We start from the raw sequence: 21,145 nt of genomic DNA on the forward strand, positions 1-21,145 counted from the left end.
GAACGTGAATAGTATTTTTGATAGAGTGCCAGCTGCACAGAATCACCGTGCATCCTAAGAATGTCCTTAAGCATGTGTCAGCATTGATGTGATTTTTTGTGCTGTATTATGTAACGCTGTGATGCATGAGCTCTATTTCCAATCAATGATCTACTAATTCCAAACATTACCCCTTTGTATACATATAAACAGTGTCTAAATAGCAGCATGCAATCTGTTATCCAAATCCTTAAATAATACATTTTGAAAAGAGGAATTTAAAAATAATTGCATGATTATAATTGCTGTAAGTTGTATGCACTTGATACACTAGCATATGTCCACACAGTCATATATTTCTATATTGATGGAAAAAATAATGGAACTTAAAAATAGGGTATGCACTTGTAGGTATGGTTAAGATACCTCATACTCTCATACTTTGTAAGTATAAAATACTCCTGTCTATGCATCGTAGGACAGTTTGCAGCATGGACAGCTGGGATCAGCTACTTAAGAATGACAGTGGAAGCATATTCTCCTTGATAATGACTTTCAGACAGGTCTAGAAAGAGAAGTTAATTTAAGTCAAAATACTGGACCAATGTCAACATTGCTACCAAAATACAGGGGAAAAGTATTATTTGCTATGATGAAACAGTACTGAGTTGTAGGCTGATTTATGGAGTGAAAGTTAGAACAGTTGACTTTAAAACAGCCAAAATATTAATGTTGATAAGCATGTTGTTTGACATCTTGGCTGGCTGGCTTCCACTCCATGCTTCTGTCTATGTTGTTTGCGGGAGGAAAGTTGTGCTTGAACAAGTGTGTGTAAATACCCAGTTTTACCCACAAAGGCCTCTTCGGAGGTCTTTCATTGCTGGTTTTGGATCACCAAAGTCATCATAGAATAGTTTGGGTTGGAAGGGGCCTTTGGAGGTCATCTAGTCCAACCCCCCTGCATTGCACCTCAGCTTGTGACATACTTTTCGCTTTCTTTGCCCCTTTTCTCATAGTAGAGAAATGGGAGTTTGTGATCCCCTAATAATGCATACGGTCGTATAGCTGATATGCTGCTTCATTTCATTTTTAAGTAACGCTGCCGAAACCTAAGACTAAAACCTTTGAAGTCAGTGTTCTTCTAGTTGTGCCAATAAAATACCTGTTTCTGGTTAATTTTTTTTTTTTTAATTGAATCAGGAAATGGCAAATATTTTGGCACAAAAGCAGCTTCGCTCCATCATCTTAACTGTAAGTATATAATTTTCAAAGTTACTTTTCACTAGCAGAGAGAAAAGGTTGCTCCAGTTTTGGTGTTTGTAGGTTTTATCTTCATATATTTTAATTGTGCTTGTATTTTGATATGTTTTGAAGACTGTAATATACAAGATAAAAGTTTGGTTGTTGAATGGGTTCAAAACTGATTATCAGAAAGGGTATTTTCCCCATCAACTAAACTGTGGTTTCTTCATGAAAATATAATACTGAATAAAAGACTAATACCTCAAGCGTTTTCTTCCCATAGATAATGTGAACTTTATTGTGCAGATGAGTTGCATGGTTGTCTGAGGAATTTGTAGCAAGTCCTCTGTGTTAAGGTTTGGAGCTGGTGGCAGCTGAGCAAGCTGCACAGTGCTTTCCATCTTGCAAAACAAACCTCTCTGTTCTTCGGTTCTACAGATCATTCTGTCTTCATATAAAGTTGCACACAATTTGTCACCACTTGCACAAAAGAAGCATGAAATATATCTCAGAATGAAGTTAATGAATGCAATATAAAAGACTCGCATCTGCTGTCATGGAAAATCAGAGGGATTTTGCCTTTGTCCTTAGATTACATCTTCAAGTGAACAAGGGAAAATGTTCTTTCTCTGTTAGGAGGTACTAGACAGTGTAAAACAAACCAAACAACAACCAAACAACTGCTTGCTCTTTCTCATTCACTATCATAGTTTAAATGATGCATGAAAAACCCCAGAATTTGTTTCAGAAGGTATATTTTTACACTGCTTATATTTGTAAGAAATTTGGTATGAGCATATGGATAATATTCTTGGGTGTTCACTTACTATTGTAAAATGCTCCAGTGCCTTTTGGCAGGCAGATTTTTTTTTTCTCTGGAGCTGTACACTATCAGTTGCTGCACCCATCTCCTACTTGACAACTCTTTCCTTATGTATGCTCTGCTGTGTTTAGTGACCTGGGTCTGTTTTCCTGTATAGAACCACTTGGACTTTTTTGGCACACCAGGGATTTTTAAATTGTCCGTCAGTTTAGTATCTGCTTTCTGAATGGGATAATTCTGCACATTCAGGATGTTGTATGATAATGTATTTCTAAGCAGCCTTCCTCATACAGAACAGAGTTGTCTGATAAAGTTAGGATTGTTATTGATTCCTGCAGCAGTAGCCCTGTTATATCACTGTATTCACTGGTTGTGTTTGCAGGCCTGCAGCAGTAACCCTGCTATATCACTGTATTCACTGGTTGTGTTTGCAGCCTGAATACTTTTTTGCTCAGCCAGCTACTCTCTTAAATATTTTCTTAATATACTCTCATTATTTTTTTTTTATGTAGAGTCCTAATGCTTTTGGTGAGGAGTTAATTCTGCTTCAAACTGACTTCTCAGTGCTGATTTTTTGGTTTTTATGCTACTCTTCAACATATGCACAGGTTCTACCTAGTGGCTAGAAGCAGAAAGCTTCAGTGCATTGTTACTGTAAAGTCCTGTCCCTTAAAATTAATTATGTAGTACCTAAATCAGTAGCATGAGTCCTGGTTTGATTTTCTTTTCTCTGGAATATACATATGCTGTTGCATAGCAAACACATACTTAACGAAGTGAAAACACCTGAGTGCACCTAATGTAATTTTCTGATAAGAAGGCATTCATTGGAGTCTGTCTGTCTTTGCAGCATGTTATCAGGGCACAGAGGGCCATCAATAATGAAATGGCACACCAGCTTTATGTTCTGCAAGTACTTACCTTTAACCTTCTAGAAGACAGGATGATGACAAAAATGGATCCACAGGATCAGGTAAGCATCTGGCACGATCTGGTCAGAACAGGAAGAGGACAACTGCTCATTGCTGTGCCTAAAGCTCTTTATGGAGGAAAAGACACTGCTAGGAAAGCTTACACAATGAATGAATTCATCTCTCTCTCTTTCTCTCTCTGTGATGTTGGGTTATGATTTCTGGCAGTTAGAAGGTGTACTGACTATTGCATTCCTTGTGCAAATGTACAACAAAATGGCCAGCCTTTTCTGCTTAGCATATAGTTCCATGAACTGAATTTGGTGTCATCCTGAGCTAAAACTCCGAGCAGCAGTCCAGCATTTGTCTATTTTGTGTACCTCTCAGAAACAACAGAGATGTATGGCTCTTCAAAGAAGTACTTCTGTAGAGCTAAAATGAATGTTTAAATGAAAACCTCTGGCATGCTAGAGGTGAAGTTAATTTGTGTTACAATAAAACCCATTTTTGTTACTGGGGAACTATATAGAGTTGTTCATTTGTTTATTGCTCACTGCGTCCAAACACCAGCTTTAATATTGTTCATTATGCAAAAAGAGACACTCCCCTGAGAGATTCAAGTTTAAATACAAAGTCAATGAGCCACAGAGAAGATGTGTTTTGCTTCTTTATTTTTTGTGGCCTTTTTTTAGGCCCTGTGCAAGGAGGAACCTGATGTCATTTTTAAGAGGGAGTTGTGTTAAGACTTGCTGATAATTTGGAGAACAGTAGGTGGGAGAGCGAGATGGTTGTAAACATAAGTAACATCATGCTGTAGGATTTTACCCTTCCTGTTTCTTAAGTTTAAGGCAGGAAAGTTTGACTCTCAGGAATGTATGTGCAGTTAACTAGTGCGTATTTCCATAGCAAGTGACTAACACAGTGCTGTTAGTATTGATGATAGCGTGGTTATCACTGTCTCAAGACATTGCTAGAGATGTGTAACTGCAGTAATTCCTCTCTTGCCCATTCCTGTGCTATCAAAAATGGACAGTTACCAAAAGGAATGCAGAGTGCTGAGCCATTTTGATTTCAGCCAGAAAAGTGCTTAAGTACCATCTTAATTTGAAATGTGTGTGATCTCTTGGCTTCTGTGGTTTCATGCCTGTGGTTAAAATTACATGTGTAGTTAGTGGCCTTGCTAGCATGGGTCCAGCTTCTGGAAGTCAACCCTTAAGCATCTGCATGTGAACCCCACAAATGTGAGGACTTTGGAAAATGGGAACCACAAAGTCATTCTTGCTGACTGTCCCTCTGAGTATGAAGTAGGGAATTTAGGCAAAGAAAGGCTGGGCAGCAGAGGGAATACAGTGTTTTGAAACAGCTTTTGTGGTATTGGTTATTAAAGTGAGAGGTAGGTTATTTTAACGATTTTTTTACTTTGTTTTAACATAGGCTCAACGGGATATCATATTTGAACTCCGAAGAATTGCATTTGATGCAGAATCTGAACCTAACAACAGTAGTGGCAGTATTGAGAAACGCAAATCTATGTATACTCGAGACTATAAAAAACTTGGATTTATTGTGAGTATTTTTGTGTGGTGGTACACTGAAAGTGGGTGAGTGCATCTGTTGCGCATCCTATAATCAGTCACTTCTCCTAACTGGTCTTCTGGCTATTTCCTACAAGGGAATAGCTTTTTTTTTTGTTTCCAAATCCTGTTAACCCCAAGTGACTGCTTGAGCAGAAGTTAGGGTTAACTGGAAGAAATAACTGCCTGAGGCTGAAGCACGTGCTTTTGCATGACATGCCATAATTAAAATCTAACTTTTCATGATATCTTGGATGAACAGGCATCGTCTAATGGATCTGTGGCAGACGTGTAAAGTCATTGTACTCTGTTAGTAATAATGTGGACTGACGAGCTCAACATACCCAGGGTAGGACTCTATGGTATTTACTTGCAGGGCCTTGTGTTTTGGTTGCCGAAGTCTTTTTGCCTGTGAGTAGGGTATGCAGAATCTCTTACCCTGGCTTAATCAGACCAATTAGAGTTCTGGTCTTGCCTGAAACTGTGCTGGGGAACGGAGTATGACCTGACTAAACTGTTGCATACGTTTATATTAGGGAATAATGTGTATTTTTCCCCCTCTGGAACGGACCATGCACACATACACTGCAATCAGTATCTTGATTTATAGTTTACTCTAGGTTAGTATGCAATTTTCTTTTCCTTAGGTAAAATTGTATGCTTCATGTCTTACATGATTCATTACTTTGCTGTTGGCCTGGCAAATATACACTGAATGTAGTACAGTAGCCACAGTTATAGACAGGGTGGTTTTAAACACTGTTGGTGCAAGCTGAACCTTGCTGTGCAGTTCGAGCGCTCTGCTCAGCTCTGTGGTATAGGGCTCAACATTACCCAGTTCCCTTGTGGTTTTGGGAGGAGGCTTTCTGGGTTCTGATAGTTGTTTTCATTACTGATGAGTGAGGAAGAATTACTGCTGTATCAGTGCTGTTTTATTGGTAAGGAGTTGTAAGTAAATAGACGGGAAGGGAGGAACTTGGCATCTTGGGATTGTAAGAATGAAATTAAAACTAGTACTTTGAAGAAGCTTTTGAAGCTCACTGTGGTTTTTTATTGTCTATGAATCTGTTCTCAGTTCCTGTGTGATAGAAAACCATTGCTATTGCAGCTTCTGAGATTGGCAGCTCCTATGGTGAGGTGAACAGAGGACTTTGTGCCCTCAAGGCCAAAACAAAAAGAAAATGCAGGCCCTGGCTTAGAGACAAATGGGCTGGATACAGAGCCTCCAGCTTGTGGTGAATGAGAACAGAGATGAGGGTCACTGTCATAGGAAAAGTAATTGCTGGCAAAGAAAGAAATAGTGGCAAACCCAGAGGGAATGATGGGGTATGTTAAAGTCGTGGTGGGGCTGTACATACAGGGATCGTGGCATATGGAAGAATCAAGGAGATCAAATATAAAACAATTGTTCTTTAATTCAGGCTGACCACTTTTGGATATCTGCTGCTTGCTCTAGTTCTATGAGTTGTTGAAGACTCTCAGGTCCCACAGCCATCACTGGCACCTAAGTATCTAGCACCTCTGAAAATTTGATCCTGCTTTCTTAAAGCTGGAGATGGAAAACTCTGAGCATGTAATGGAGCACCAACAGAAGCTGAACTGGGACTAGCACACAGATCTGAATTCCAATCCTCTTTTTCTGCTACTTAACAAGGACTAAAGACCACTAATTGTGCAGGCTTCCAATGCTTTTGTTTGTCCCACAGGATATATTTTGATCTGTAGAGCTGAAATTATTTAGAACAGCATGTTTTAGCTGATAGGATTGGGAGGAAAACACTCGGTGTGAATCAAAATGTGTTACTGTCTTGCCCGAGTTTGCAGGAACTCTCTTGCTGTGCCTGTGCAGCAGGGACTTACCCATTATCTTCATTACTCTCATTTGGGCTGTTCATGGGGAAGCCTGCTGAAAACACTCCAACAGTTGTAAAGGGTAACTGCAGCACTGTTTACTTGTCTAGTTATGATAGCCTTCCACAAAGGAATGAGGAGCAATATCTAGGAGGGAATGGGTACTGGCATCAAAGCAATGAAGAAGATTGTGGGGAAAGCATAATGGGAGATAAGAAGAAACATGGGAAAGTGAGTTGTGGAAGGAGAAGCATAGCAAGAGTCCCAGTGGGAGGCAGGTTGTCCCACTGGCAGTATGATGAGGCAATGTACAAATAATAAAAGTGTCAGTAGTGAACTGTGAGCAGAATTATTCTACTCTTGTACGGAAGTTTTACTTTGAGCTAAGAGTACAGGTGACACTGCATGTACAACTTTTCTCACAGCTGAAAAGGAATTTGAAATTGCTCACAGAGCTGGGGAAGGAAGCAGGACCTGTTGTGAAATCTGACTGGTGATGTACAGCCTTGCACATGGGCTGCGCTCTGCCTGGACTCCAGTTAGCCTGGCTGCCTTCACCCCATCTACTTCTTTTCAATCCATCATTAAAGTGTCTTCAGTGCTTTCATACACTGCAGGTAGAAGGATCATTAGCAAACTGACCTATGCTCTGAATAAGGTTTCTCTTCCCCCAGTTTTGGCTGTGTGGCACAAGAAGAAACACAGCCAAGTAGGCTGCCTTTCAATGCTGTCTTCTTTCCACTGGTGTTAGTGGTCAGGATGCTGATTTCTTGAACTGATTAAACTTTTTTTCCAAGGGGGAGAGTAAAACCATATCTAGCCATCAAGTTGTTCCTGGACTGCTTGTTCTCTTTCTGTATGTGAAATGCAAGAATCCTGTTCATTCTTCTCAGCCACATCAAAAAGTTTTGTCCCACTACAAATGTAATGTCAACAATGACATGTAATGTCATCAAGAGACACAGTCCAGACATGGTTTCAGAAGTTTACAGTATCATTTGTAAAACTACATAGTTAGAAACCTACATCCAGTTAAAGAAACCACAAGGCCCCTCCAGATGTTTGTGATGACCTGTGTGAAGTCTATTACGGGCAAAGAGATTTTCAGATGAGACAGTCTTGAGCAGATTTATTAAAATACTGATGAATACAACAAAAGATGACCCAGTTAGGAGTTCTAAGATATGTTCCACCCTACTGAATTATTTTCTGAGTCAATTGCAAATTAAGTAGCCTGAGTGCCTTTCCGCTCCCCCCCCCCCTTCGCCTTTTAAAATCTCGTTTGGCAGGGAAATCCCAACCAATGCTTATCCCTGTCAATTCTCGTAGTAGAAATAGTTTTGTAAACTTTCAAATGGTAACGTAGTTCAGTGTTAGAAATATTTAAAAGGTAAAGCCACATATATCGATAATATCAGTCCTAAAGTTCCTGATATGTTCAAATGGTTTAGTTTTGTAAAACTCGTTGTATGTGAAGCTTCTAAAGTTTTCTTGCATTTGAGTAAACTTAATTCCCATAAGAATGAGAATTAGGGTTGTTCAGCTCTGGGGAGACCTTATTGCAGCCTTTCAGTACTTAAAGGGGGCTTCTAAGAAGGATGGGGACAGACTTTTTAGCAGGGCCTGTTGCGATAGGACAAGAGGTAATGGTTTTAAACTAAAAGAGAGTGGATTTAGACTAAATATAAGGAAGAAATTTTTCACCATGAGGGTGGTAAAATACTGGCACAGGTTGCCCAGAGGGGTGGTAGATGCCCCATCCCTGGAACCATTCCAGGTCAGGTTGGATGGGGCTCTGAGCAACGTGATTTAGTTGAAGATGTCCCTGCTCATTGCAGGGGGGTTGGACTAGGTGACCTTTAAAGGTCCCTTTCAACCCAAACTATTCTATGATTCTATGATAACCGAGGCAGGCAATATATGCGACTCAAGAAACTGATACTCTGTATATTTTCATCGTAATTCTTTAAACATCTCTAACTGTCATTGAGAAGTTGCAGTGAATGTGTTTGTTTAGAGGCAGATCTGACCAAATGCTAAGAAACTTAAATATGTGGAAAAGTTATAAAAACAAACCAAAACAAAAAATCTTATCCTAGGACAGTTTGTCTTAATTTAGCAGTATATAGAGCTTCTGATGTTTTTTGTTTGACTTAAGATTTTACTTACCTATGCAGTGACTTGTGGACTGACATGAATGTAGGATGAGTGCAGAGGATGAGGCTTGTGCAGTGATGAGGGAGATGCCTTACAAGAGTTGACTTAAAAAGGTTGGCTTGTTTAGCCGACTAGGCTGAAGGCTGTGGAAATATCAAGTGTACAAAAGCTGAGAGGGAGGAAGCCATATGTAAGCTAAAAGCCAGTGATGGCAATCAATTAACGGGAATGGTTTTTAAATGGAACAATGAGGACAAAATTTGTTACTTGGATCCATTTTGCTTCTTCCTGTCTGTTTATTCCTGCAACTGTCTTGGTTAGAAACACCTCTCGGGCTGTCTTCTATATGACTTTTATCTCCTTCGACAAATTAGAACAATTGTGCACAGTAATCTCCATCATGTCATGATATATTCCCCAGAGGAAGTCCTTTCTCTCCACTGAAAGAAGGAGGTTGTCTGGAAGATCATTTGTAATCATGTAATTAATATTTTGTAATGATTACCTGCAAGAGAGGCAAACTCAGATGACTGCAGCAAGTGCTGACATACTCCAACCCTTAACTGCTGTCATCTTCAATCTGTTTGGTAGAGCTCTGGTGTGTATAATTCCCTCACACTCACTTGGAAGGCAGTTGTCGCCCCCAGCTTGTTTTCGTATCGTGCCTGGTCTGTGTCCCCACCGCTGCTCTAGGATTTGGGAGTGAAGAAGTAAAGTTAAACTTTGGAAAAGGATGGGGGAAGGTGTTGTTTTAATGTTTGCTTTTCACTACCCAAATCTTTTTTAACTGGCAATGAATTAAATTGACTTTCCCCAAGTCATGTCTGTTTTTCCCATGATGGTAACTGGTAAGCAGTCTTCCTGTCCTTATCCCGACCCACGAGCATTTTCATCCCTTTTCCCTCCCTGCTCTGTTGAGGAGGAGAGTGGAAAGAGAAGTGCAGTAGAAGGGCACACAGCAACAGTGTGAGGAAAGGGTCGAAGTCAGGCATTTGGGAGTGGGAAGGCTTGGAGGAAGAATGAGGAGTGCAAGAGTGGTAGAGCAGAAACCAAGACGGAAGGGAAGGAGGGCTATAATTATCAGCCTGGGGCTGAACAAGAAAGAAAGATCATGACAGAAATGCAGAGCAAAGTGTAAAGGAGGAGAAAAGCACAGGCAGATAGAAGAAATACTGCACATGTATGTAATTAAATGTGACAAAGAGGGAAGGGAATGAATTAAGGCTTCAAAGACCCTCTTATTTCTGCCTTTTCCTAGAAGCATTCAACTTTGCTGCTCTTCTCCTACAACATAGTGCTGCATTTCTGATGCACACAATATTAATAAAATACACAAGCATTTACATCAGGTTAGATGTTTCCGTTGGTTTAAGACCAAGGTTACATGAGGTCCTGGTCTGTTATTCCCAGTGACTAGATCTTGTTCATGTGATATTCCTGTGTCACATGCCAGCAATAGGATTATACAGCTAAATGTTACTCTATGAAAACAGGAATGACAGGACTGATCCTCAAATTCTGTTTTGTCTCAAGCACTTCCAAATAGTGTTTAAGAAAGCAAATACACTCTCATGAATCTCTAACTATGTCTTTTTAATTGAGGTGATCAAATATTGCAAGTAACAGTCACTGTACAACTACAACTCTCTCGTAACACCTAGAAATAAATATGTATGATTAGCCTTCACCTTCCAAAACTTTCCCTGAGGAATAAATCAGCAATAGCTTGTTTCTAAAATACCTGCTGAAAAAATAAAGCTTCAAAACTGAATGACCGAATGGAGAGTGAAGCTTGCAAGTAATGGAGAAGAGCATCCTCTAGTGGTCATAAGGATAAAAATGAGAGAATAAATGCTATGTACATTCCTGTCTTACCCCACTGGTTCAATATTAAAGGGAATTTCAGTGGCAAAGGGCAGACCATGTATTTTTTTTCTAGTCATAGCATCTGCAAACTGAATCCTTTTAAATAAAAGGACACTCAAATCTATGAATCAATGAAAGGTAAGAAGAAAAATTTCCTTTCTGGTGGAGTGCCATTAGGCATGGTTTCCGCTCTGCTGCGTGGTGCTTAATTATTATCAGTAATGACATAGAGTTTTACTTTAGAGCGGGCCATTGTTATATGTAGAAATATGGCAACCAAACTGAGGGTCAGGCACTTCTGTCTCAAGGCAAAGCCAAGTGTGACTGCAGTGTGGAATAAATACTGAAGAACGACAAAAAAAGAGATGAAGGATGAAAAGGATGAATTGGTCAGTAAATCCAAACGAAGCTAATGCATTTTTTCTTCATCATCAGACTGTTGTCTGACCCTGAGTACTAACAGAGGAATGCAAGAGAATTACTGCTGTTCAGAGGAATGGGGTTTTAAATGGCTGGGAAAAAACCTGAGAAACTTTATTTTATTAACAAAAATTGGTCAGTTGTAACCGGGAAAACTTGACCTTATGACATGTGCAGTGGATGATATCTGTCTGTTAGAGGAGCTACTAAGTTTATATAAACTTGGTACTGTTGGTCTGAGCCAATAATTGCACAAAAAGAGGCTCCTGGGTGAGATGCATCGTTATAGTGACCAACAACTGCAGCCAGCAAGTCCATATGTTAAATCTGCTGTTCTTGTTTAGCATGCAGCTGCGTGTGATTTACCAGGATTGTTTGTCTATGGAGCTATGGGTGTCTAACAATTTGCATATTGTTAAAATGAAGAAACCAGCCTTTTACTGTATACTGCTGAATTCCTCTTAGCTTTAGTCCTTCCAGAGGAGAACAGATTTAAAAGAAAAATAATTTAAAAAAATTCCATTTGGACGGGCTACCAACCTTTTTTGACCTTTCAGTATCACTTTAAGAATGAAGTTAAAACTAATCACAATGAAATATCTGTGGTTTTGTGTCTGTGGGAATGAACTGGATCTGTATAATCTCAAATCTTTTTGTGTATTGATTTTTTAAATATTTTTATTTGATCATTTTGTGTTTATCAGAAATACTAATTTGAGGAATCATCCTTTAAATCAGTTTCTTAATGACAGGGTAAGTTCTGTTATTTTGCAGAGGGAAGATAAAAGGTTTTTTATATTTTTATACCTTTCCAATATTTTTAATTGTGAAATTGTGAAAATAAAAATCTTAAAATCCTCATAATTTAAAAAAGTATGCCTCTGTTGAAGAAAACTCCCTAACAAATGTAAATGTGCTAATATAGAATTAGGAGCAATGGAACATTGCATTTCTGGCATATGTTTTTTATATACTGTCTATGATTTCACTGTATTGTTTTCTTGTTTGCCGCTTATTTACTGTGCGCATCCCAGTTATAAACTCATGGGGGCAGGCAAGCTCCATGGATTTGGATGTAGTAGGGCTGAGCAGTTTGTTTCAAGTGTATCATGACAGCAGAGTTGTTTTGCTGCTAATTGTTTTCTGACACCTTCTCTTAGAGATAGATATTGGACATTTTTCTTTGGATATTCTGTACTGCACATGACTCAGAATTTGCCTACAAAAAAAAATAAGATGAAGAAACAGGCCCCCTAAAACTGGTCAGACAAAATGACATCTCTTTTCTTGTGTAGTGTGGACTTTGCCTGTTTAACAAGGCTTGACTTGGATAGCCGATTCCACACAAACCCTTGCTTGATGTTGAAGCGATGGTAGTTTTGTGAAATAGTGTAAATTCAAGTTAATGTTAATTGCTGCAAATCGTTGTGTTGTTTTTTTTTTTTAAGCTGATGCAATTTTCCAGTGTATGCATGCATGCAAACAAATATGTGTGTTACCTAAATGTACGTATTGCTCTGTTCCGCTTTCTCTCATTCCTCATGATCTTTTCACCTGTCGTAAGATTTAAAGGACAGTAAATAGCATAGCACACAAAGTATTTAGGTTTTCTTCAATTACAAAGAATTACAGACATTCTTTCTCAATGTGTGATTTCATTAAATTAGGCCTGTGAACAAGTTAAAAGGCAAGGGGAGAAAAGCGACTAATTTGTGAATAACTGAATTATTTCCCCAAATCAAAAACACCTTCATATCTGAATTCTGAATATTTTGTTTGATGTAGTCAACTTGTTGCACAGTCCCTACATGAGCGGGAATGGTACGTGGTCTTTTAAAAATTCCTTAATTTTCTTAAATCTTCCTACATTTTGGTGCAGTTTCATCCTCTCCTTGATGTCTGTCTGGAGGAAACTGGAGACAGAGCTGAACAATGCCAGACATGCAGAACATACCTGCATGTTGCAGAGCACAGCTCCAGTCACAAGAGCTTCACATTCCTGTAGAGGGAGGCAAAGAAAAATGGAAGTCAAGTGAACTAGAATTGCTCAATAAGTGGATCCAGTGTTTTTTTGGCTTTTTTTTTTTTTTAATTACTTCACTGAGGGCAGTTGAGGGTATGCTATAGAATGGGCATAGGCTATTGTTGACTTAAGACAGAAGTACAGACTCAAACGTTTTAGGAGGGTTTGGTCCCTTTTTCCAAACCTGTCTTGAGATCTACAAAGCTTGGCTGTTTTTACTCAAGCAGGGGGAAGATTTGGCCATAGAGCTAGTCTTTTTGTATGGGGGGGATGCATGTCCAAAGGTAGCTAAAATATCATAGATGTTGTGATAGTTCCTTAACTGTTGCTTAGTTTTCAGCTTGTCCTCTGTGGCTACTGGAAGCTTGACCCGGCCACAGGTAATAAAAGAAGTGGCAGTGTGTGAACCACGGAGCTCCATGGTGGCAGCAGGCTTTTTTACCGAGGGCTGTGGGTCCGTACAGCTAACCACAGATGACATTTCAGCTCAGTGCCCTGCTTTTAAATGTTGACAACCATTGTATCTGGCTGGCAGGCAGCCGGTAGATTCACATGGCTGATTCATTTTGAAGGGGAGTTTTCTCAGACACAGGGCTGACTTCTCTCTGATCTTTATTTGTACTAAACACAGCCTGGCCCTTTCCTTCTGCATGACAGCCATTTTAGCTAGTTGGCTTAAAGGAAAATGTGAAGCCTTTCTGCAGAAATACCTAAAAGGAGAGCAAGATCTATCCCAGCTTACCTTTGTGATGCTTGGCACTGGGTTTAGGGTCCTTGCGAAGCTTACTGTTCTCAAAGCAACGCGGCTTTTAAGGATGCAGGGATGTCCCCAGCCACCGCAGTCGTTGTCATTAATGATGTCCGAAGGAAAGTATAATTCACTGCACAAACGGGAGTGCCAATTTTCTTGTTCTGTGGTTGTGCCATGCCTACCATAGTATGTAAGCATCATACCCTTTACCGGAGCTGATAGTTGTTACAGCAGGAAAGATCCTATTCGGAGTTTCACTCAAGTCGTCTTAGTGATGGTGTATGGGAGAGGTAACTGTAGCTGCTTCCCATGTGGGTTCCCTGTAGGTACCTGTAATCCTAATGATTGTTTTTACCCTAATTTTCCTCAATTGCTTATAATTTAAGTAATTTTTCTTTAAAAGAAAACACAACTGAAAGGTGTTTTAATTAACACACCTTAATTACAGAGGCAAATGTTAGGTCAAAAAGGTTATGTCTGGATAAAACTGCCTGAAGTGTAACTAAAACAATCAAAAGATGCTCTACTAGTAGTCTTATGCTTAGACTCCGATTCACGCAGCCCAAGATTTGGCAGAATTTGGTTTTGAACCTTTCATTTTACTTAATAAAAAGGTCTAGAGATTATTTTTTTTTCTTGTTGGTAGGCTATGCAACTTGTGTGTTTTGGCCGTATGCTAAAACATATATGTATGTACACTTGTTAACTATTTTGTATCATTTCCTTAACTTTTACACACAATGCTGTTGAAAAGCTCTACATTTCTCCTTAATAAGTAGTCTTTGAACCATCAGTCAGGACCATTAATGCTTGTACACCAATATACCAACAGTGCCAGCCATTATGGTTCAATAATGAGCAAAAGTCATAGTGTACCTTACTCAACAGACACTAAGCTTACTTGAACTCAAAAAACGCTTTTCATGCCAAAATTGGACTTAGGAACACTAAGTCTAACTAATTTACACATCTGATAGGATTCAAAAACAGAGATAAAATTATTCGGGTAGATTTTGATTCTGCCGTGTCTGACTTCCATGTAGTTGCAAACATTTAATCTGTGTTTGTTTACAAAATTCAAGTGTAGATGGATTAATTTTTCTCGCTTGCTGTTCCTGCTAGCACTTTTCACAGTGTTTTCTCACATGACTGTCTTCTTGCTAGCTTGATAATTATCCTACTGTGTAGGATGAGAATTTGTGCATTAGATCCTATCTATGTAGAAAAAGCAAACTGCTTTAATGACACTGGTAAAATTAAACCAGTTGATCTCCTGATAAGCATTAAGGTCATAAAAAGGCCTATATTTATAACACTATTTCTTTTTAGGTTGGGGATACTCCATGCCAGTTTATCCTGGTATACTTCTTGACTGCTTTAGTTCAAACAACACAAAAATTGCTTGCTGGCCGGGACATGGATAGTAGACTTCCACCATGATTCTGGAAGAACTTGGACCTATCTGAAAAGCTATAGCCTTTGGTTGCTCTCCAGCTTCCCTGGCTGGAGGGATACCTGCCTCACACCCTTTGAGTTGAGCCTCTATAAAGTCTCTTGGGAATGGTCCCTAATTCCGTGCAGTGAAAGCCGTCTGGATTAGCTCAGGCCTTGTTCAACAGCGGTTTCGTCTAAAGAGGACTGACTTTGCCCAAAAGCATGGAACAGAAAATCTGGCAGGGCCTGCTGATGTGGCTGTTAAATGAACTGGTAATCTGAAGTGTGTGGAGTAGTAATAAACTAGTATGGCTTTTAATTTCTTGACCTGCTCTCCTTAGATCTGCGAGTGGATGTTTGACTGCTTATTCAATTATTCTGTAAACTTAGTGGATACTGGGACATATCTGGTAGTAATTTCCCATGCTGAAAAAATGTAATTAAAATGACCATGTCCCATCGATTCAGTTTAAATATCCCTGAGAGAGAAGATGAGCTGTTACTGCTTGATAACTTAGTTTGCCAAAGAAACATCACTTGAATAGTAAGAAGTCAACAATCTGTGCTAAGCGTATATCCAACTTTAAAGTCTGTCCTTGTTAACCGAAATAAAACCTGAAAGGTGGTTCATAGTTGTCATGCATTGGACAAGATCTGATCACTCTAAGTTAGAGCACTCATTTTAGATTATTTTAGGTTCTCAAAGCTATTGCTAGTCCATAAGGCTTAAGATCTTGGAATCCAAAGCATTTCCTCCATGTAACTGTAAAGCTGTAATATAGGTATGTATAAAATAAAAAGAATTATGCAAGAGCTTACGTCTTGCTTCACAACGTGTAATTTATTCATGGTTGGAAACATGCGGTGCTTGTCTTTTGACATGCCCTGTCATGTTTTATTTGATGATTTTAGCTGATTTATTTATGCCACCATAACGTTCAGATTTTTGCAATTCTGACCACTATAGCATCCATTCATGATTAGGACAGATTTCTGTTGGTGACTTCTGTAGAGCTCTATGGTGCTTTACATTAGATTACATAGTAGCTCAGTGAATGAAGGGAATATGGTATTCAGATGGTGATTTTTTTTTTTTTTTTAATAGGGCAAATTATGTGTAGGTTGTGCTTATGATTTCTTTGCTATTGAGAAGGTCAGTTTTATATTGGTGAGTTCAAACTTGATCCAGAAAGGCTGTTTTTTAACATTTTAAGTAGATTGGAGTGAGTTGTATTATTGAAGGATAACATTTTCAGTCTACTAATATGTATTGCAAAGCTGTCATTGAAAAAAAAAGTTAAGCAAGTAGAAATGGCCAAATTTTTGCTGAAACGTGAAGCTGGGGAAGGTTTTTGCTGTGGAACCAGGTGATTGCTTTTCTTCCTAGCCCACAGAACAGTGGTTTAGATTTAAAAGAAAGAAGAAAATGAATAAGTGCAAGTAATTGAAGATGGGAGAAAGTAATTACTGTCCTTTGCACTGTCTTTGTAGGCAAATTGTTCCCATTTCTGTAGAAAAAAAAAATATGACCAGTTTTGAGAGAGTTCATTTTAGATCAACACTGTTTAAATTGGACACTTCTTTTTCAGATGTTCTGAAGTTCTTTTATCATTAGTTCATTTACAATCCTAATTCCTCCCTGGGATCCTCTGTAGCATTTTTGTCATACAAACTTACAGAAGAGAGGCGTACAGAACAGCGTTTTACCTGAGCTGCTTTGGGGTTGGGGAAAAGAGAAGTTTGCTCTTCTGTGTAGAACAGCTATTACCGGGTCTAGCACCTACTGCAAGCAGCGTTCAGGACAAACTAGCATGACATGGCAACCGATTGACATAGTGGAACATAGCACTGATGCAAAATCTGTGATAGGCTGTCAGTATCTGTCAAGACAGAAATAAAAAAATTGTGCCTAAATAGGCTGGGAACGTAGGGGAATAAATGGTTTCTGTGCTTCAGCATGTTCATGTGGAAGACGCTGTTGTTAAGCACCGCTCATTCCTTACATTATTCTTATTCCACTGGCAGTTATCTACAGACAGTACACCATCCCTGCAATTAGGCATCTCGGTGCGAGGACGCATTCTTATGACTGAAATCTATGCATCCCTCAGAGATTGCCTGGGAAGCCCGGCGCAGGGCAGTGGAGCCATTCAAGGCAAGAGAGAGAGAAGAAAGCTTTACGCAGCTAGGACTGCACGAGAGTGCTAAGTTGTCTGAATATAATTACTGCACTGACATTTATCCAGAATAGCTGTAATCTTGTGAAACACGCCATGTGATTTTTTTTAATGGCATAAACAGACATGATTTTGGGTTTACATCTTATTAACAAAAAAAACCAACAAACCAGAGTTTTCATTTCTATAGTACCTGACTAAGCTGGCTAACAAATTCTTGATGCTTTTAGTATATTAACATGTGCTGTATAAGAGCATAAGCTGCTAAATACAGCTCAGATGCTGAAGCTGAAAGATGCATAGATAATACTCAGTCTAATGGAAAAAGTCAAAAATCTGAAAAATTGGAGGTAACAAAACTGTTCCATTTTTATTTCTTACTCTTGGCTCTTTATAAAGGGAAAACTGCAATAGACTTCATACCTAACAGAGGCAGTTAATATGCCTGAAGCATTGTGTTCCATATATTTAATAAATTATGTTGTAAGTGGGGGTGTTTGCATAATTCTGAATTATTTACTACAGCATTTTAGATAATTTAGCTTTGTATCTCATTTCTAAACCTACTCTCGATAAGTTAGTATTTCAACCACAAACATTCAATGTGTTAAGAAAAGGGTGATTTTAGGGGAAGAGAGGAAGAAGGAAGGGAACAAAGCAGCTGGCATTCCTTTTGAATTTGAAGAATAATTGAAGATAATATATTGTCTCACACATGCCAGAACTGTCTTGCGGATCCTCTGCTATTATCAACTGGCATATTTCCAGTTACTTGACTTAATAGAGCTGAAGATCAAGCCCTAGTTATCCTGGGATCCAAAGTGACAGAAACTTCAGGAACAAACACCTGAAACAGCTGAATTTATAGGCTTGACTCAGAGAAAAGTAGTAAGTGATGGAGAGATGGCTTTTCTGATTGAACACAGAACTAGTAGTGATGGTGAGAGACAAAATGAGTCATCCATACTAAATGTGGTGAGATTTCTCAAGTCCCCACTGTTTTTTTGTCGACGTTTCTATGTGGTTTGGGATGTAGAATGGGGTGAAGGAAAGAACTATTCAAGCGACAGACAATGTCAGCCTTTTTATTTCAGTATCTTGCTTTTATTTTAACATTGTTTGTAAATTCCAGTGAAATGAGTGCTAATATTAGTATCTGCAGAAAGGTAGCTGGATCTTGATACTCTCTGCTTGCCAGGTATCTATCCAAGTATATTCTACCTGTGCTGTAGCTTGGGGGTAGAGAGAATATGTGCAGCTCTATGCTGAAGTTCTGCTTGCGAGAGGCATTGTAAAACTGGTGCTGTGTGGTTCCCTGTTGACAGCCTCCCAACAGCTCTCCCAAGGAAACGTGCGCAGAGTGAGGCTAAGTGTCATGTGCTGTTCCCCAGGAACTGTACTTTACGCCTAAAATGAAGGTTGTTTCAAATACATGGAAGGTCCAGGGATAATGGCTTTAAACTCGAAGAGGGTAAATTTAAATTAGGTAGAAGGAAGAAATTCTTCACTATGAGGGTGGTGAGACAGTGGAACAGGTTGCCCAAAGAAGTTGTGGATGCCTCATCCCTGGAAGTGTTCAAGGCCAGGTTGGATAGGGCTTTGAGCAACCTGGTGTAGTGAAAGGTGTCCCTGCCCACAGCAGTGGGCTTGGAACTAGATGATCTTTAAGGTCCGTTCCAACCGAAACCATTCTATGATTCTATGTTCATGCTGGGTTTGGCGGGAGGGGGGCATTTGTGTGTCTGCCATACCCAGCCTCTCAAAAACTGCACTTTCCGGAATGCTTGAAAATGGCTGGGAGGGAAGGTTTTTCCTTCCAGAAGCTGAAGTCTTTTGGGCTTACAATCTGTGTAAAACAGTCCTGTACTGATTTTAAATGTTCTGACTGATAAATGTGTTGCACGTGGAAGGTGGAACGTTGAGTTGGGGAAATAGCCACAAAGAACTTTGGTCCATCATTGGGTTGAACAGATGAAAGTCTAAAAAACAAACATACCACACCCCCAAACCCAAAAAGGGTAAAAAAAGGCCAGTTTTTGGAAAACACAGCTCAGTAAGCCTTTGTTTTCCTGCTCTAGACTACTACAGTTCTGAAATATCTACTGAATATAAAAATCTAGGATTTCAGACATCCTCTTGATTCCCTATTGCAAAATGATGAGCCTATGATTGCGTTGCTTGTATACCACTTCTCCTAGGTGGAGATGTAAAATGAGCAAATTGCATGCCATCTTCAACCCAAAAATCTTTGTCTGCTTTTGAAGTGACAGCAGCCATCTTAATGCATGATTTTCACATTCTGGTATTTCTAATCTTTCACATGTCTATGAATTAGTGACTGGCTAAAACCAACCTATCATACATCTGAAGGTAAGGTGGGCAGGAGAGTAGAATCTCATATTTCTACAGCTTTGTGGCCTGGCAGAGTCAACAGCAGGAAAAGCTGTAAAAACCATGCTTCTGTCAGTGAGGTGGGTGGTTCAGACCCTGGGCATACAGCAGAAACAGACTGACAGAAGAAGAAATCTGTGCTGATCTTTGCCAGTTAGTTTTCTGCTAGTAAATGCACTTTTAAAGTCTCTTGTCAGCTGGGTCTTGCAGAACGGAAATGCTATCGCAAAGCAACTAGGGAAATCTTTCTCTGTCAGAATCATGAGTGGAGCTGGAGACATTGCAAAGGTGATACTGATAAAAGAGCATAGCAGACGATAGGCATCTTTTGATGGAGATGTACTCTCGGGTATTTGTTTTTCTGAGCCGCTTCTGTGGTGTTTTCGAGCCTGTCTGTAGCCAGGCAAATGTTCATCTCTAAAACATGAACTACATGCAACTTATTCAAATCTACATTTCATTGCATCTAAACAAAAGATGGACTAAAAAACATTTTGAGCAAATATAGTTTTTCATGTAGTGTGTGAAACTGAACTTTTGAAATTTGTAGGAGTGTGTGGAAGCTAACAAGTTTTGGTTGCATTTGGCGTGTTCATTCATTAATTCCATAGTTGGAATTCACAGATTCAGAATGTAACAAAAAATTTTCCTAAATTCCACAACGTGAATCTGTTCAATTTCATACACTTTTGTCTGACACTCTTTGTGTTCAGGAGCCCACAAGATCCAATAGACTTAATACAGCTTTTAAATCTAGTAGTTTTTTCTCCTTTTCATGATTTATTTGAAATCATTCCATAGCAGTTGTATAAATAAGTGTTTTGGTGGCTCTTTACATGTTTATTTGCGTTTTCATGTAAATAGCACTTCTAGTCTGTAGCACCACCGAGGAGTGGTACTTCCATGAAAGATTTGGAGATCTGTGCTTCTAAAACACTCAACCTTTGGGAAACTCCATTCCATAGCTACAGAAGTGAGTGACTGACATGCTAACCTCATAACCTTCGCATTTGGCTTTAAAGCTCTTTGAGGCATGGACCGTTTCCTTGTTACAGTTTTCTGCTCAGCAAAAAGAGCACAGCATGCTAACAGGGTGCACATCACTGGGGAGCTGATAGCTTTTGTAAAGATGCTAATTGAGTGATCTTGTTATCTTTTTACAGAATCATGTAAACCCAGCAATGGATTTTACACAGACCCCTCCAGGAATGCTAGCCCTTGACAACATGCTGTACTTTGCTAAACATCACCAGGATGCTTATATACGGGTAAGGCTTCTTCTCATCTTTGAGATCTGTGCAGCTGCCTGTTCTCACTGATTACGTCCTGTTTACAGTTGACTTTTAAGAGGAGGTTCACAATCCTGGTATCATTAACAACAAACTCTAGGAAGGCAAACCATGTAATGCTAAAACATAACAAAAGTCTGTAAAACTTTGGGAGAAAGTTGCACAGCGCTCTGTCATCGCCGAGTCAAATATTATAGATAAAAATTTTTGCAAATACTACTTTTTGCTGAAGCCTGCAAAGAGAAGGGAGATGAGCT

At 39.3% G+C, this 21,145-nt stretch overlaps 1 protein-coding gene across 1 annotated transcript in view; it reads left to right on the forward strand.

Annotated features, from left to right (window-relative positions):
• ELMO1 (engulfment and cell motility 1) overlaps positions 1 to 21,145 on the forward strand; it is a gene marked incomplete at its 5' end in the record, with an annotated part of 242,586 nt that overhangs the window by 54,702 nt on the left and 166,739 nt on the right. The window contains 4 exons of the mRNA XM_010296172.1: positions 1,180 to 1,230; positions 2,895 to 3,017; positions 4,390 to 4,521; positions 20,763 to 20,867. Of these exons, the coding sequence (XP_010294474.1) occupies positions 1,180 to 1,230; positions 2,895 to 3,017; positions 4,390 to 4,521; positions 20,763 to 20,867 (411 nt within the window). The remainder of the gene's footprint in view (positions 1 to 1,179; positions 1,231 to 2,894; positions 3,018 to 4,389; positions 4,522 to 20,762; positions 20,868 to 21,145) is intronic.

This window comes from Phaethon lepturus, unplaced genomic scaffold, assembly GCF_000687285.1.
Source record: "Phaethon lepturus isolate BGI_N335 unplaced genomic scaffold, ASM68728v1 scaffold3321, whole genome shotgun sequence".
Classification (NCBI taxonomy): domain Eukaryota; kingdom Metazoa; phylum Chordata; class Aves; order Phaethontiformes; family Phaethontidae; genus Phaethon; species Phaethon lepturus.